This window comes from Canis lupus, chromosome 24 (genome assembly GCF_011100685.1).
Source record: "Canis lupus familiaris isolate Mischka breed German Shepherd chromosome 24, alternate assembly UU_Cfam_GSD_1.0, whole genome shotgun sequence".
In the NCBI taxonomy this organism is placed as follows: Eukaryota; Metazoa; Chordata; class Mammalia; order Carnivora; family Canidae; genus Canis; species Canis lupus.
Window position 1 is genome coordinate 24,575,747 of NC_049245.1, and position 18,064 is coordinate 24,593,810.

General features: G+C 37.6%; 1 protein-coding gene across 2 annotated transcripts in view; it reads right to left on the reverse strand.

The window, feature by feature from the left end:
• Positions 1–18,064, reverse strand: part of TRPC4AP (transient receptor potential cation channel subfamily C member 4 associated protein) — a 69,057-nt gene that overhangs the window by 21,340 nt on the left and 29,653 nt on the right. For both annotated transcript variants that reach the window (XM_038572091.1, XM_038572089.1), the window contains exons 7-8: positions 12,724–12,931; positions 5,503–5,688 (exon numbers count right to left, since the gene is read on the reverse strand). In XM_038572091.1, coding sequence (XP_038428019.1) covers positions 5,503–5,688; positions 12,724–12,931 — 394 coding nt within the window. The remainder of the gene's footprint in view (positions 1–5,502; positions 5,689–12,723; positions 12,932–18,064) is intronic.

The following is an 18,064-nucleotide window of genomic DNA, read 5'->3' on the forward strand; positions in this document are numbered from 1 at the left end:
AGGGGGCTAGCTTTCTCATTACTAATTCAATCTCTTGTCATAGTTCTGTTCAGATTTTCTATTTCTTCTGTTCAGATTTTCTATTTCTTCTCAAGTTAGCTGCAGGAGTTTTCGTCTTTCTCATCACTGTCCATTTTATCCAGGCTGTTAATTTGTTGGCACACAGTTGTGTACAGTATTCCCTGAGTCCCTTCTATCTTTGTAAGGTTGTCATGTACCCTCTCTTCCATTCCTGGTTTTAGTGGTTTAGATTTTTTTTCTTCTTTCTTTCTTTCTTTCTTTCTTTCTTTCTTAATCAGTGAAGTTAAAGGTTAATTTTGTGGACCTCTGCAAAGAACCAATTTCTGGTTTTGTAGCTTTTTTCTATTGTTTTTCTAGTCTCTATTTCATTAATTTCTACTCCAATTCTATCACTTTTTCTATCTGCTTGCTTTGAGAATATAGCTTGCCTATTCTTTTTTCAATAACTTGAGAAAAATTAGGCCACTGACTTGGGATTTTATTTTTTCCGTTTTTTAAAATGTAGGCATTTATAGCTATATATTTCTCCCTTAGCAGGTTTTAGTTGCATTCCTTAAGTTCAGTATGTTGTGTCCTCATTTTCATTCGTCTTAAAATACCTTTTAATGTTCTTTGTGATTTTGTCTCAGAACCATTGGTTATTTAGAAGTTTATCACTGAATTTCCGCATGTTTCTAACATCTGATTGCTAATATCACTCCACTGGGGTTGAAATACATGGTCTGTAGAATCTTTTTTTTTTTTTTTTAAGATTTATTTATTCATGATAATACACAGGAGAGAGAGAGAGAGAGACAGAGACAGAGACAGAGAGAGAGGCAGAGAGACACACAGGCAGAGGGAGAAGCAGGCTCCATGCAGAGAGCCCGACGTGGGACTCGATCCCGGGTCTCCAGGATCACACCCTGGGCTGAAGGTGGCGCTAAACTGCTGAGCCACCTGGGCTGCCCCATGGTCTGTAGAATCTTAATCCCATTCCCTTTGCTGAGGCTTTTAGATGGCCTTGTGTATGGTCTTTGCTGGGGAATGTTCCATATGCACATGAGAAGAATATGCATTCTACAGGGGTTGGGTGGCATGTTCTATATGCATCTAGTTAAGTCTAGGTGGTTTACAGTGCTGCTCAAGTCTTCTATTTCCTTCTTGATCTTCTGTCTAGCTGTTTGCTCCATTATTGAAAGTGGGCATTCTAGTCTCCAACTATTACTGTTTAACTCATTATTGCTCTCTTAAATGTTAGTTTTTGCTTCATTTATTTTTGGCTCTGCTGTCAGATACATGTTTTATGTTTATAACTGCTATATCTTAACAGACTCACCCTTTTATTGTTATAAAATAGCCTTTTCATCTCTGATGACATTTTTTTGTTTTAAAGTCTCTTTTAGTATTAGCCACTCCAGCTTTCTTATGGTTGCTCTTTGCAGGGTGCATCTTTTTCTATCCCTTACTTCAACCTATTTTTATCTTTGAATAAAAAGTATGCCTTGTGGGGGCTCCCTCAGTCAGTAGAACATGCAATTCCTGATCTTAAGGTTTTGAGTTTAAGCCCCACATTGAGTGTGGAACCTACTTAAAAAGAAGAAAAAAGAAAAAAAGGGAAAAAAGAAAAGAAAAAGTATGCCTCCTATAGGCTGCGTACAATTGGATCTTTTCTTAAAATCCAATATGGCAATCTGCTTTTGGGATGAACTGCTTTTCTCCATTCATATTTAAGGTTATTAACAACAGTTGAATTTACTTCTGCCTTTCTACTTTTTGTTTTCCACCTATCTCATGTGTTTTTAATTCCTCTATTTCTCCTGTAACACTTTCTTTTGTAGTAAGTGAATATCTTCTGGTATAAACATTGTAATTCCTTTAATGACTTTCTCACTGTATTTTAAAGTTACTTTCTTTGCAGCTTCTATAGGGTTTGCCACATACATCTTAACTTGATAAATCTTTTCAGATTTATACTGAGTTCCTCTACAGCTCTATTCCTTCTCCCCTTTTGTGCTATTACTGTTCATGCATACTACATCTACAGACGCTAACCATTCAACAACATATTGTATCATACACTGCGTACATTGTTATACAACAATGTTGTAATTATTACTTTATATAATTTTATGTCTGTCCACCAAGCTGAGAAAAGAAAGTAAATATTACTAGAATTTGTTATACTGACCCTCTTATTTACCATTTTGGTTCTCTTCATTGATTCCTATTAATTCAAGTTACCATCTTGTATAATTTCCTTATTGCAATACAACTTTAGTCCCACCCAAGCTCCCACAACTTTGGTTTCTCTGTGCTGTTACTGTCAAGTGTATTACTCTGTTATGTCACAGATTCAACATTATAAACATATGGTTTTTACATAAACACTTTTTTAATTTGTTAAGGAAAGGAGAAGAAATATGTATTTATACTGTCTTTGATGATTATGTAATTACCTTTACTAATGCTCTTTACTGTTTTGTGTATATTTAAATTATTGTCTGAGGTTACTGCTTTCAGTCTGAAGAATTTCCCCTGGTATTTCTCATAAGGTGAATCTATTAGTAACCAATTCTCTAAGTTTTTATCTAGCAATTTCTTTATTTCACCTGTGTTTGTGAAACGAAGTTCTGCTGTTGAGAGTTTTTCCTTCAGCACTCTGAACATGGCATCCCACGGCCTTCAGACCTCTACTATTTCCAGGAAGTCAGCTATAAATCTTATGAGACATTCTTGAAAATGAAGAGTTGTTTTTCTCTGGTTACTATCAAGATTTTCTCTTTGTCTTTCAGTATTTTTATAATGATGTGTCTGGGTGTAAATCTTTTGAGTTTAGGCTACTTGCGGTTCTTTGGGCTTTTCAGATAGATACATTAATGCTTTCCAAGTTTGGGGAATTTTCAGCCACTATTTCTTCAGATATTCTTCCTGCTCTTTTCAGCAAATTTTTCATTCTAGTTATTTATAGTTTAATAACCACAGAACTTCCGTTTAGCTCTCCTTTATATCTCTTTACTGATATTCTCTATTTGATGTTGTCACAGATTCTCAAGCTGCTCCTACTTCTTTAAGCATAGCTTCCTTTAGTTCTTTGACCATCCTTACACCGAGTGCTTTGAAGTCTCTGTTAAATCTGGTATCTGGACCCTCCCACAGCCAACTTCTGTTGCCTGCTTTCTCCTGTGTCTGGGCCATGCTTTTTTGTTTCTTTGCATATTTCATAAACTTTATTAAAAACTGACATTTTAGGTAAACAATGCAGCAACTCTGGATACTGATTACCCTTCCTTCTGTTCAGGGCTTGTTATTTCTTTGTTCAGTGACCTGGCTAGCCTATTTCAATAAAACCTATTTCTCGGTGGGCTAGTCAGGTCTTTGTTGTTTTGCCTCAGAATGTGCAGCTGTAGTGTGTTTACAGTCTCCCTGGATGAGTGTTTTAGTAGGGCTTTCTATGGCACTTTCCTTGATCTCTCTGTTAAGATTTCTACCTCATCTGGTATGGAACCCAGCTGTCAGACTCCACTATTCCTGGCTGAATGCTCTACTTTTGACAATGCCTTGGGGCATAAAAAACTCCAAAGTCTAATCCAATTAAAATTGGGCAAAGGTAGTTTTTTAATCTGAGGTTTATTTTGACCTCAGAAGAGCTCTGCTAAGTTGTATGTCTGGTTCTTGCTGGTAAACTACCCAGCCTATGGTTTAACTTTGTTCTCATTTAAGAGTGAACAGCCTACTTTTATTTGCTTGCCACCAAAATCTAGACTGTTACTGAGAACACTCTTAGGTTTGAACTTCCCTACCTTCTGTTCTTGCCTATTAACTCTCCTCTTGGCAAAATCTTGGCACCACTACTCTGAGAGGGTCAACAGACACTTAGTCTTCTCAACTTCCCTCTCTCCCTGGATGGAATCTCTGTCCTACAGTGAGTTGGGGCAAGGGCAAAATGGTCAGAAAATTCTTGCTTGCCAGGCCTAGAACATAGCTTGTGTACTGAGTGTAGCACAGAGGTGGGAGGGCGGGCAAGGGAAAGGAGCCCCTCGCATTATGTGAAATAAGTGAATTAAATGAAATAAGTCGGAGAGTATAATAATATCTCTTATATGTGGAATCTAAAAAAGCTAACTCAGAGAAACAATAGAATGCTGGTTATCAGAGGCTGGGAGAAATAGGACAATAGTGGTCAAAGGGTACAAACATTCAGTTATAAGATTAACAAGTTCTGGGCATCCAATGTACAGTATGGTCGTTATAGCTAATATTATTTGAATGATGCTAATAAAGTGGATCTTAATGTTCTCACCACAAAAAAGAATGATAATTATGTGATGGGATAAGGTGCTAATGCTATGACCGTAATTATTTTGTAATATATATCAAATTAACATGCTATACACTTAAACTTATACAATGCCATAAATCTATTATATCTTAATAAAGTTGCATTGGGGAGCCCCTGACCTGAAGGGTACAGTCATCAAGAATTCAGCCTCTCCAACTTGGAATTGGAGGGGCTGAGAAAAGCTGGTAGGTCTGCCCTCCTCCTCAACAGTGAAATATCATATTCCTTATTTGGGAATCATGTCCTGTTGAGGGTTATCTTTTTGGCCACATCTGCTTACAGTGGAACCTCCAACAAGCAAAACTTCAAATGTCACAGACTCTCAGTGTTCTGAATTTTAGCAGATTATCTTAAAGATTTCCTTGTTTACTGTATGCTCTTAGAACAACTTCCATAGAATTTAAATGGATTTTTTACAAGATTTTATTTGTTTATTTATTCATGAGAGACACAGAGAAAGAGAGAGGCAAAGACATAGGCAGAGGGAGAAGCAGGCGCCATGCAGGGACCCCGACGTGGGACTCAATCCCGGATTTCCAAGATCACACCCTGGGCGGAAGGCAGCGCTAAACTGCTAAGCCACCCGGGCTGCCCTACATGGATGGTTTTTGTTGTTGTTTATAGGTTTTGTTTATAGTTGCAATGGGGAGGTCCACAGAGCTTCACACCCTGCCATCCTTGAAATAGAACTCCTCTTCACTTTTACAGTGAGAATTCCTGGGTTTGTACAATCTGACCCCATCCTGCTGGCTAGGATCAAATGCTTCAGGGTTGAGCAACAGACCCAAGATGGGCCAGAGCCCTTTACCACGAAGCTATTGATGAAACTAAGAGCCTACTCATTAGAACAGTGAGAAGAGAACACCAAAGAACCATGGAGAATGAAGAGGAGACATGGAAAGGACTCTCTGAGTTCCTAAAAATGGTCTGGTTATTGGATTCAGCCAGTCCCTTCTCTCTGCTTTCATATCCACTGAGAGAGTTCAAAGAGGTTTCTGTCATCAGCTTTCAAAAGTATCTTAACAGTTATGATCTAGGACTTCCCTAAAGAAATTTCTTTGAGCAAATTTTAATTAATCCTCCTTGGAAAAGAGGTCAAGAATGGCTCCAAGGAGTCTAAGGGAAAGGTCCCCACCTCATAGAAAACGGACCCCAAGTACCTTGATTGTGCTCGGATTCCTCATTAGCCACTCGCATCAGGGCATCCAGCACCAAAGCATTGTCTAGCCATGTGTACCACTCCTCCAACTCCTGAAGGAAACTAGCTGTGCCTGTTGACTCTGATACCTTTCGAGTTGCAAGCTTGCAAAGCCGCTCAACAAAGCCAGGGATGCTGAGAAGGGCCGCTGCCAAAGAGAGAATAAAATAGTGCATTTTCAAAACAGAAACCAGCTCTAAAGCTCTGAATAAAGGGCCTGTTCCTTACCTGCATGATAGGAATGATTTTTAATCTGACAGTAGCTAGTCAGAGTTTCCTTTCAAAATGAAATGCTAAGCCAAGGTAAAATAGTACTTAAGTTACAGAAACAAGTTCAATAGCAGGTGCAGGGAAATAGGCTCTCTTACATCTACTGGAGGAAATATAAATTGGAATCACTTTAATTTCTTAAACCTGTATGTCTTTGAGCCAGGAGGTTCGTTTCTGGGGATTTCCTGCAAAGAAATAACCAATCACATGTACAAAGATATTCACTGATGTGGTTTCTGCAACAGCAAAATGGTAAAGATGATCATCAACAGCATGTCTGTTAAACACAATAAATTCCACTACAATAGAATACGACAAACACTAAGAACAAAGACATATATCTTTACATAGAGTGACTCAAAAAAATGTTTAAATCTACTTGCTAGAGAAAAAATTACTAAACAATACTGGCTTAAACCCATTTTCTTTAAAAATTTGCTTCTTTAAAATATGCACAGAATATACATATAAACAATGAAGGTTTTACAACAAGATGTTTATGTGGCCATTCCTGAGTAAGAGAGGATATAAACGCTATTAAAACCACTTCTCTCTAGTTTGATTTTCCTGTAACAAACATGTACTAGCAGGAAGAAAGGAGGGGTTTTTTGTTTGTTTTTTTTTTTGTTTTTTGTTTTTAAGGTAAAGAACGAAACTGAATAATCACCCAACTCTTATTTTCTCTAATCCCATTTTGGTCACAATAGTAAAATGGAAATTCTGATCAGCATAAGAGAACATAATAAACTGAGGAGGCAGGGGAATGCAAGTGGTAGATCTTTGATCTATCATTTAACCTTCTTTAAAAATAAGGACTAACATCTCTATGTATTTGCTTATACATGTATTAAATTTTCCTGGAATGACAGAAAACACCAGTGGTTGCCACAGGCAAAGAGAATTAGGCCACTGGAAATAAGAGTGTGATGGAGAAACTTTTCAATGAATGCCTTTTCGAATCTGTAGATTTTTTTTGAACCATGTGACCGCATTATCTAACTGAATTAATAGGTACTTCATAACAGCAAGATTTTACTATTAATTTGGGGGGTATAATATGGTGTCAGGGTTATTTTTAACAAGAGTCACTATCTTGTGTAAACACTGCAACATATGCAGGTTAAATTTCATGATATCTGAGATTTACTTCAAAATAATTCAAAGTAGAGTAGGGAAGAGTGAATGGGGATACAGATAAAGAGGTACTGACAGGTGAAGCTAGGTGATGGGTAAATAGGTATTATTATTATTTTTTAAATGTTTTGGTTATTTTTTTAAGATTTTTTTTATTTATTCATAGAGACACACTGAGAGAGAGAGGCAGAGACACAGGCAGAGGGAGAAACAGGCTCCATGCAGGAAGCCCAACATGGGACTCGATTCCGGGTCTCCAGGATCACACCCTGGACTGGAGGCGGCGCTAAACCGCTGAGCCACCCAGGCTGCCCAAACAGGTATTATTATAATGTCGTATGTGTCATACGCATGTCTCTGTGTGAAGAATTTAAATGAAAAAATTTTAAGTAATATTCAAAAGAATATTAAAGATTTTCAAAAATAAAACTACAATTACAACAAACTAATTAGTTATGATTATACAAAGTCATATAAATTCAGTTCCAGCACAGAGCTCAGCAAATAATCTTAACCCCCTTTCCATCCTCTATAAATTAGTGACTATCATGTCTGACCTCATTTTTTTAAAAAAGCTAATTAAAACTATATTAAAATTAGCTTTTCCTCAAAAAGTTGGACACAAGGGCGCCTGGGTAGCTCAGTCAGTTAAGTGTCTGCCTTCAGCTCAGGTCATGATCCTGAGAACAATGTCCTGGGAACAATCCCCATGTCTGGCTCCCTGCTCAGTGGGGAGTCTGCTTCTCCCTCTGCCCCTCCCCTCTGCTTATGCTCCTGCACAATCTCTAATAAATAAATAAAATCCTTTTTTTAAAAAGTTGAAAATAGAATTACCACATGACCCAGCAATTCTACTCCTAAGTATATCCCCCAAATCACTGAAAACAGGTGCTCAAGTACATACACATACACACATATTCACAGCAGCACTACTCCACAATTGCCAAAATGGGGAAACTCAAATGTCCATCACCAGATGAATGAATAAACAAATTGTGGTATGTACAAATAATGGATATTATTCAGCCATAAAAAGAAATGAAACACTGATGTGCTACAGCATGGATGAACTTAAAAAACATCATGCTCAGTGAAAGCAGCACGATACCAAAAGTCACATACTGTAGGATTCCATTTCTAAAATATCTAGACAACAAGAAAGCAGGCAGTTGCCAGGGTTGGGGAGAATGGTGAATTTCAGCTGTTTAATGTGTACACAGTTTCCTTTTGGGGTAATGAAAATTTCTCAAAATAGATGGAGATGTGCTTTCACAAACTGTAGACATACTAAATGCCACTGAATTGTTCAGTTTATTTGGTTATGTGACACTCACTTCAATTTAGAAAAAATACATGGAGATAGCTTTTTTGTTTTGAGATATCATTTTTCAGTTATTGGCTTGAGAAGTTTAAAAAAGGTGTTGTACTGGGAACAGCGTATAGAGTGGGGGAAGATGAACCAGTAAGTTCTTCAGAAGGTTAACCTGTGAACATCTATCAAAGCTTAAAAGGGAAATATCTATCTAGCACATCATACTCCAAACACAAGGCTATTATCTGTAGGAACAAAGATTTAAAAATAAGCCAAATTTCCATCTATCAGGGATTGGTTAAATAAATTGTGGTATACCCAAATATTAGAATACTCTAGCTGTAAAAAGGAATCACATAATTCTATATGTACTGGAATAAAATGCTGTGCAAGATAAAGTAAACAAAGGGCAGAATGGTGCCTATTTTATACTATCATCTATACAGATAGGGAGAAGCCAATCTCTTTCCCTCCTCCATCCCCCTGACTGGACATGTACAGAATTTCTCTGGAGGGACATGTGAGAAAATATAAGAGGGTGCCACAAGGAAGAAAACAAACTTTCTACGATAGACCCATATATATTTAAGAAACTTTAGATACATAGTACTTTTCCCCAAAAATAAAGAGTGGATTCTATATGAAAATCTTTCCAAAGCTGGATTTTTGCTCTCAAACTCTTTTCTGCAAGGATAAATAGCTGCAGTTTCTCTATTCCTCACAAGACAGTTCCTAAGACCTAGTCTTCCTACCCTGCACACTCAACACAGCCCCTCAGATGTGAACTCCCCAGCATTCAGGGTTCTGGGATTCCCACCCCCACCCTGGAAATTCCTGCACCTTTGTGAATCATTCATCTCTTGAAAAAGTGATGAAAAGCTAGGGGATCTCTCCCCAGGAAAAAAAAAAATCATTGGCCCAATTATGCTCATCAAATTATACACAACCTCAGGGAACTGGTACCCAGTGTCACAGTGTCCTTGTAACTCGCACAGCCTTACTGACAGTGATCACACACTATGGTTAATGTTATACTGGTTGACAACTGAAACACCTACAACTTCTGAGAATTTCTGCAAAAGCAAACCTTTTCTCTCCTCATATTTGTAAAAACATCAGTATTTTGAAATATTCCCGTAAACTTTCCTCCTCAGTTTTGACCCTACTTTCCAGCTGAGAGGATTCTGAATTCTGTCCTAGCTCACGTGTTACAAAAATAAGCAACTCTTAGCTTAGGGTCACCTATAAATTGATAATTATCTGGCCTGTGACTTCATCTACATCTCTGACTAAATTTTTGAATGATTTTTTCCCCCCCAATGAAACCATCTGTTCCCATCTGAATGAAAAGAAGAACAACTGGTAATTCTGAGAAATCCAAAAAGGGCTCAAACATTTTTATTATTATAGGATCTCCAGGAAGACAGTATAAATCATTATTTTGCTGGGCAAGAAAACAGCCACAGTTTATTCAAAACAAAACAAAAACATGTCCACTTTCCATACTATTATGGACCAAATTGTGTCCCCTCTCTCAAATTCCTATGTTGAAGCCCTAATTCATAATATGACTGCATCTGGATACAGGCAGGGCCTTTAGGGAGGTAATTAAATGGGGTCATAACAGTGGGCCCTAATCCAATAGGACTGGTGTCTTTATAAAAGAGGAGGAGGCACCAGGCGTCTCTTTCTCTTTGTACATACAGAGAAAAGACCACCTGAGGACACAGTGCGAAGGCCAGTCCACTGCAAGCTAGAAAGAAAGGCCTCACCGGAAACCAATGCCAACAGCATCTTGATCTCGAACCTCTAGCATCCAGAATAGTGAGAAAATGAACTTCTGTTTTTTAAGCCACCCAGTCTACAGTATCTTGTTATAGCAGCCTGGGATGATTATTACACATGCCTCTATTTAAAACTATTTAGTACTGGAGTTCAATTAAGGCATGACAACACTGAGAACTAAGATCTTTTCTCACTGTACTTGTGATTTAATTATGTTCACCTTGACCTTCCCAGGGCATGTGGCTGGAGAAAAATGTGTGTGGGGTGGGGGGCAGGGAAACAGAAGTTATGGTCAGAAAGCTGGGAAAGGTCAGACCCTGTACATCATGTGCTAAAATACATTTATTAAAGCTTTAACCCAAAAGCTACAAGCAGACATCACATATAGATTATCTCATGGGTCAGCCACATAGGTATACAAGTGAACTTAGACATTTTATGAAGACTATTTTTTTTAAATGCCCAAATTAAAGAAATCTGAGTTTAGGGTTAACTCTCTGTGAACTAAAAGACCAACTAGCTAAAAAACCTCCAAGAATGATGGGCAATGCTAGTTTCACTTAAGGCAGCTTACAAACAGGTATGTGAAGGTAATTGATACCAACAGGATAAAAATAATCTTCCAGAACAGATTCCTTAAATGGGAAACTAAGATGAAAGTGACTCAGTGCCCCCAGCACACACAAGTATCCAATGACGAACCTTTATGACCCTCAGCTTCCCAAGCTATGCAATGGTGATGCTAATCTCTTTTTCATAGGGCTGCTTGGAGGAGTAAATAAAATCATTTCTAGGTAATGCAGTTAGCTCAATGTTTGCTACAAATGTGACCTTTTGTCAGTTTGTCTATTTTTTATTTTTTAAAGATATTATTATTTATTCATGAGAGACAGAAAGAGAGAGAGGTATAGACAGAGGCAGAGGGAGAAGCAGGCTCCATGCAGGGAGCCCCATGTGGGACTCGCACCATGAGCCAAAGGCAGACATCAAACTGCTGAGCCACCCAGGCATCCCTGTCAATGTGTTTAAATCAGCTTTAAGGTATAATTTAGTCATAACAAAATTCACACGTTTTTAGGAATGTATATTTTATGATTTACTAAAATGAGTACTCCTTAAAAGTCATAAGAAAGGAGGGAGGGGAAGAAAAGCCTACACAGACCAAGGTAGGCCTTGGATCTATGGATTCAGGAAGGAAAACCAGCCTGGAGGGAACCACCAACCTGGGTCCACAGAGTTCATATAGTTCTGTTTTTACATATGACTAAAACATGTAAAATTTTATTAATAACCTAGAAATACAGTCATGACCATCTAGTGTTCATAACTAAAACCAGAATGTTCACCAAGTTAACAGAGGATTCATATTCAGTATTTAGAAGGGAGGCTGCTGTGTAGCACTTAGCAATTCTACAGAGCTAAGCCCGAGAAATCACATATCCAGTCAACTGGACTTCAGAAACGAAGTATTTGTTTTCAAAGCATCCTCAGGGCTGTCACAGGATGATCATCACTCTCTATTTCTGCTTTTTAATGCTAAGTTTTCATTATTTCACCTTGGTTATTCAGTTAACCCAACATATAGCACAAAGCTATATGTTGCAGGCTGTTCATGTTCAAGAACGAGCTTTTAAGACACATAAATATTTTAGTTCAAATGTGGATCATCTATACTCTTACAACGAAAACAGATATATGCCAAATCTCCCCCAAATCTGCTTAGACCAGTATAGAAATAGAAAAAGTTCTCTTGCTACCAAAAAGCAATAGGTAGGGAAGTAATTAACATACTCACAGGGTTCTAAAATCAAACAATATATAAAATAATACATTAAGAAGTCTTACTTCCACTGCTGTCATCTACCTCATTTCCAGCCACCCCCAACGGGTAACTATTTTCAGTTTCTTGTGCCTGCTTTCAGTTTATGCATACTATATGTGAACAAATATTCCCCCGTCTCTGCTTACCACACCAAGTATCATACTATACACACAGCTCTGCATTTCCCTTTTTAACAGTAATATATCTTGGAGATATTTTCCTGTATCAGTACACAGATATTCATTCTTTTTTCTTAAAAATTATAAAATTTCCCATTAGATAAATATTCTAGAAATTAAGTAGTCTTGTTTCTGGTCTTTTGTTACTACAATTTTGCAATAAATGACCTTGTATATATCACATCCTATATACCTATAGGATAAAGGCCCAGAAAAGGCTTAGTGATCAAAAGGTATGTGTATTTGTAATTCTGATCAACAAGGTTTTTTTTTTTTTTTTTTTTTGTTTAAGAGAGAGAGAGAGATGGTGCGGAGGAGAGGGAAAGAGAGAATCTTAAGCACACTCCATGCCCAGTGCAGAGCCAGACATGGAACTTGATCTCATGATCCTGAGATAATGACCTGAGCTGAAATCAAGAGTCAGACGCTTAACCAACTGAGTCACCCAGGTGCTCCTGGTTCTTAACTTTTTTGAGATTCTGAATCCATTCAAAAATCTGATAAAGGTTATGGACTTAGCCTCCTAAAATAATGAACAGATATACACAAAATTTACATACTCTAAGTGGACCCTAGGAGCTCTCACATAAATCAATCTCTAGGGATACTGAAAGAGCAGATAATTTATGAAAGGGTCTCAGAGCCACAATCTCAAAATTTTGAAAACTTAAGAGACTTTACCTTGGTTGATTTCAGCTGCAGAAGGCCCCAAGCTCAAGCTCTTCTTCTGCTGAGCATTTTTGGCAAGTAGGGTGTGCTTGTCATCATTCCCTGTATCCATCTCTGAAATGGTAACAGCTAGAATCCGGCAGAAATTAGCAAGCTGCTGCTGATCAAAATTGGATACTAAAGAACTCAGATTGGGGACTTCATCTAGTCGGATCATTTCCTACAAGAGACACAAATAAAACAATCCGCATGTTCAGTTCATTTGAGACTGGATGTGTCCTTCCCTTTGCATTCCCCTAAGAATGGGACTTGGTGCCAAACCACTTAGGTCCAAATCCCAGCTCTGCAAACTACAGCTGTGCAAACATAGGTAAATTATGAAACTTCTCTAAGTCTTTGCTCAACTGCCAAATGGGACTAACATACCCTTTAGGACTGGTTGAGGGTTAACCCCTTTGAATACCACTGTTCTTATTTCTCTACCTCTGCTCATATGGGTCATTCTGCCTATCTAAGAAAGAAAAGAAATGCCTACCACACAAGTTTTATCACTCATAAACTGCCATTCTTCCTACAGATGTTTTCTTTTTAAGAAATAAAATTTTTTTTTTATTTTTTTATTTTTTTTATATTTTTTTTATTTTTTTTTTAATTTATTTTTTTATTGGTGTTCAATTTACTAACATACAGAATAACACCCAGTGCCCGTCACCCATTCACTCCCACCCCCCGCCCTCCTCCCCTTCTACCACCCCTAGTTCGTTTCCCAGAGTTAGCAGTCTTTACGTTCTGTCTCCCTTTCTGATATTTCCCACACATTTCTTCTCCCTTCCCTTATTTTCCCTTTCACTATTATTTATATTCCCCAAATGAATGAGAACATATAATGTTTGTCCTTCTCTGACTGACTTACTTCACTCAGCATAATACCCTCCAGTTCCATCCACGTTGAAGCAAATGGTGGGTATCTGTCATTTCTAACTGAAGGCCCTTGTATATTCCTACTTAGTTGCAGTCCCATCTCTCCCACCAGAGGTAATCATTATTTTGAACTGTATTTATTATTCCCATACATGCTCTTATAAATATTTCCATAAAAATATATGGTATTAAAGCAAAGGAAGCCACCAATAAAACAAAAAGGCAACCAACTGAATGGGAGAAGATATTTGCAAATGATATATCTGATGATGGGCTAATATTCAAAATATATATAAAGAACTCACACAATTCAACATCAAAAATAATCTGATTAAAAATGGACAGAGGACCTGAATAGACACTCTTCCAATGAAAACATATAGAAGGCCAACAGACACATGAAAAGTTATTAAACATCACTGATCATCAGGGAAATGCAAATCAAAACCACAGCGATATCACCTCATATCTGTCAGAATGACTAATATTTAAATGACAGGAAATAACAGGTGTTAGGATATGGAAAAAAAGGGACCCTTGTGCACTGTTGGCACAATGTACCACTCTCTATGCACTCTCTATGGAAAACAGTACGGAGGCTCCTCTAAAAATTAAAAATAGAAATACTGTATGATTCAGATATTCCACTACTGGGTATTTACCCAAAGCAAACAAAAACAACAATTTGAAAAGATATATGCACTCCTATGTTTATTACAGCAGTATTTATAATAAGCCAAGATACAGAAGCAACCCAAGTGTTCACTGATACATGATGGATAAAAAAGACATGGTTTTACATATACAATGGAATATTATTTAGCCATAGATGAGATCTTGCTATTTGCAACAACATGGTTGGAGATCTCTCTCTCTCTCTTTTTTTTTTTTAAACTCATGAGAGACACACAGAGAGAGGCAAAGACATAGGCAGAGGGAGAAGCAGGCTCCCTGTAGGGAGCCCAATGCAGGACTCAATCCCAGGATCTGGGATCATGACCTGAGCCAAAGGCAAATGCTCAACCACTGAGCCACCTAGGTGCCCCACAACATGGATGGATCTAGAGAGTATAATACTAAGTGAAATCAGAGAGAGACAAATACTATATGATTTCACTCATATGTGGAATCTACAAAACAAATGAACAAACAAAACAGAGAAAGTCCCAAATACAGAGAACAAACTGGTGATTGTCAGAATGAAGCAGACTGGGGGAAATGGGCAAAATAGGTCAAGGGGATTAAGAGGTACAAACTTCTAGTTATAAAATAATTAAGTCCTGGGGATGAAAAGTACAGCATGGGGAATATAGTTAATATTATACCTTACTTTTTAGTCAACACTGGGATTTTTTTTTTTTAAATTTAGGTCACTTCAGACAAGTTTTTTTTTTTTTTTTTCTAAAACATGTATTTATTTTTAAGTAGGCTCTAGGCTCAATATGAAGCTTGAACTCATGACCCCAAGATCAAGAGTCACATGCCATATCGACTGAGCCAGCATGTGCCCCTTAACACTGGGATTTAACTACTCTGATAGAAGTAGCTAATTCATTCATTCTTCACTGTTTTACTCCACAATGAATTTAACGATTCTTTTAAATTTATATATACATATATATATACACATAAAAGAACATATATGTGTATATATGTATGTTTAGGTAGACTATAATTTTCACTATTAAACAACATTGCAATAAACATTCTTATAGGAATTACTGTGTAATTCTCTCAATTACTGTGTATGTGCACAGGTAACCAATTATCTAGAGTAAGCAATAGCAGGTGTTATTTTATTTTTTTTTTACTTTAAGAAGAGTATTTCCGAAGTTTCAATATTAAGTTTAATATTTGCTGTAAGTTTTGTTATCATATTAAGGAACTTTCCTTCTATTCCGAGCTTTTGTCATGAATAACTACTGGATTCTACAAAATGCTTTCTGTTACTTGGTTATATCTTTTTTTTTTCTTCTTTAAAATCTGCAAATGTTGTGCATTACATGAGCCTCTCTGCTTTTGAAACATTCTTATATTCCTCAGATAAAACCTACTACCCTACATCTCAATAATTCACTTTCACTGGACTAGGTATTTATCACTGCACTTATCACAGGACCTTGTAATTACCTATTCCTCCAACTATTTCCAAATAAACTCACATTGCCTTGAGGGAGAGGTATGTCTTACTTTCTTTCCAGAGCCTCAGCACATAAGACTTGGTAAAGTAAGGGTCTCAGTATATGTGTGCTGAATAAGTGAATTATTCCTAGAAGCCTCCACGGCCTCCACTCTTATTTCTGGTAATGAAGAACAGGAGTTTGCTATGGAGGGGGTATGTGGGAATAGCTTCTTCCACCTTTGCCTTCTCCTTCACCAGGACACAACAAATGTTAGTTATTGTTATTAGAGGAAACTGTAACTTTCAGCCTTGTTCCTCTAGCCCTGTCTTAGTGTATGGGTCACAAACCAGGTCCAATAGCCCTCCAACCCCACTTTGTGTTATATTTTAACACTTAATACATACAATATATATTATGAAGTATAACCAAATGAATAGCTGTGTGTGTCTTTCCTATCACATCTTCCTGTCTCTCTGCCAGAGGTAACCACAGTCCTGAATTTTATTTAGCCTTATATGAGTTTGCTTATTTCAGAGCTTAATAAAAATGATATACTAGAGGCGCCTGGGTGGCTCAGTCAGTTAAGCATCCAACTCTTGATTTTGGCTCAGGTCATGATCTCAGGGTCATGAGATCAAGCCCTGCACTGGTATCTCCATGCTGATTGTGGAGCCTTAAGATTCTTTCTCCCTCTCCCTCCGTCCCTCCCCTGCTTACACTCTCTCTCTAAAAAAACAAAACAAACAACTATATAGTCTTCTGCAACTGACTTCTATCAATTTCTATGATTTAGCTACGTTGTTGCCTGTAGTAACAGCTTATTGACTTCCACTACTCTCTAATATCCACTATATGATTAGAGAACATTTATCCATTCTCCTATTGATGGATTATGGACTTGGTTTCAGTTTTTAACTCTGAAACAATAATATAAGCATTCTTGTGCATTTCTTGATGTACATGTGCAGAAGTTTTTCTGGGGCAGTGGCTTCCAAATTACATTGACAATGTCCAAGAATAAGAAAAAATTTCTATTATAACCCAATAAAACATACATAGGTGAATATATAAATAATGTAACAAAAACTGAAACAATACCCTTACATGACACACTTTGATCTTTTCTTTATAGCTGGCAGACCCAATGAATAAACTGATTTCGTGACCTCTTGGCTTTGATGTAGTATGTTCATTTCTAAAAACTACTGTGCTGGGATTGAGTTTATCCACAAACATGCCTGGGCACAGGTGACCCAGGCACAAGAATGACACATCAGCCCTCAGGGTAGTGCTTCCCTAGGTGCTGGGTCACAGGGTATGCACATATTCAAGCAGAAAACAAGGAAAAATAAAGAGATTCTGCAAAAACAAAAAGGTATCAGCAGTATATAAGTGATTCCAAAGATACACCTTCTCGGGGTGCCTGGATGGCTCTGTCAGTTAAGCAACCGACTCTTGATCTCAGTTTAGGCCTTGAGCACAGGACTGTGAACTCAAGCCCCACATTGGGCTTGGAGAAAGAAAGAAAAGAAAGAAAAAAGAAAGGGGACACCTGGGTGGCTCAGCGGTTGAGCATCTCCCTTTGGCTCAGGACTCAGGGATCAGAGTCCTGGGATCGGGTCCCACATCAGGCTCCCTGCATGGAGCCTACTTCTCCCTCTGCCTGTGTCTCTGCCTCTCTGTCTGTGTGTGTGTGTATGTCTCTCATGAATAAATAAATAAAATCTTTAAAAAAAAAAAAAAAAAAAAAAGGAAAGAAAGCCAGCCAGCCAAAGAAGGAAAAGTCAATGATATACATTCTCACCAACACTTGCTCTTTCTCTCTCACTGTAATCTTAATTTGCATTTCCCTGATCATCAATGAAGTTAAGCACATTCTGTTTATGGATTATTCGTATCTCTTTTGTGAAATGCTCATTTATATCATTGCCCTCCTTTTTCTTTACTGAGCTATTTGTCTTTTTCTTGTTGATTTGTAAGAACTCTTGATAAATTCTGAATACCAATCCTTTATTAATGAGTTACATATATCTTTTCCCAGTTTGTGGCTTAGGTTCCCATTTTCTTTACCGTGTCTATCCCTCTTTCAAACCGCACCAAGGTTAACCATGTCTAGCAGAATTCCTCACTATTTTTGGTAACACACAGAGAAATGAATGTCAGGTCACGAGGAACAAGTGGCTAAAGTTATGAAGGAGCAATCCTAGACTCTCATGCTCAGATTGCCAGGGAGTCTGGTGTTTCCGCCCTGGAAGCTCCCTTTCACACACTGGCTGGAACATACAATTATTGGAAAAATAACAAAGCCT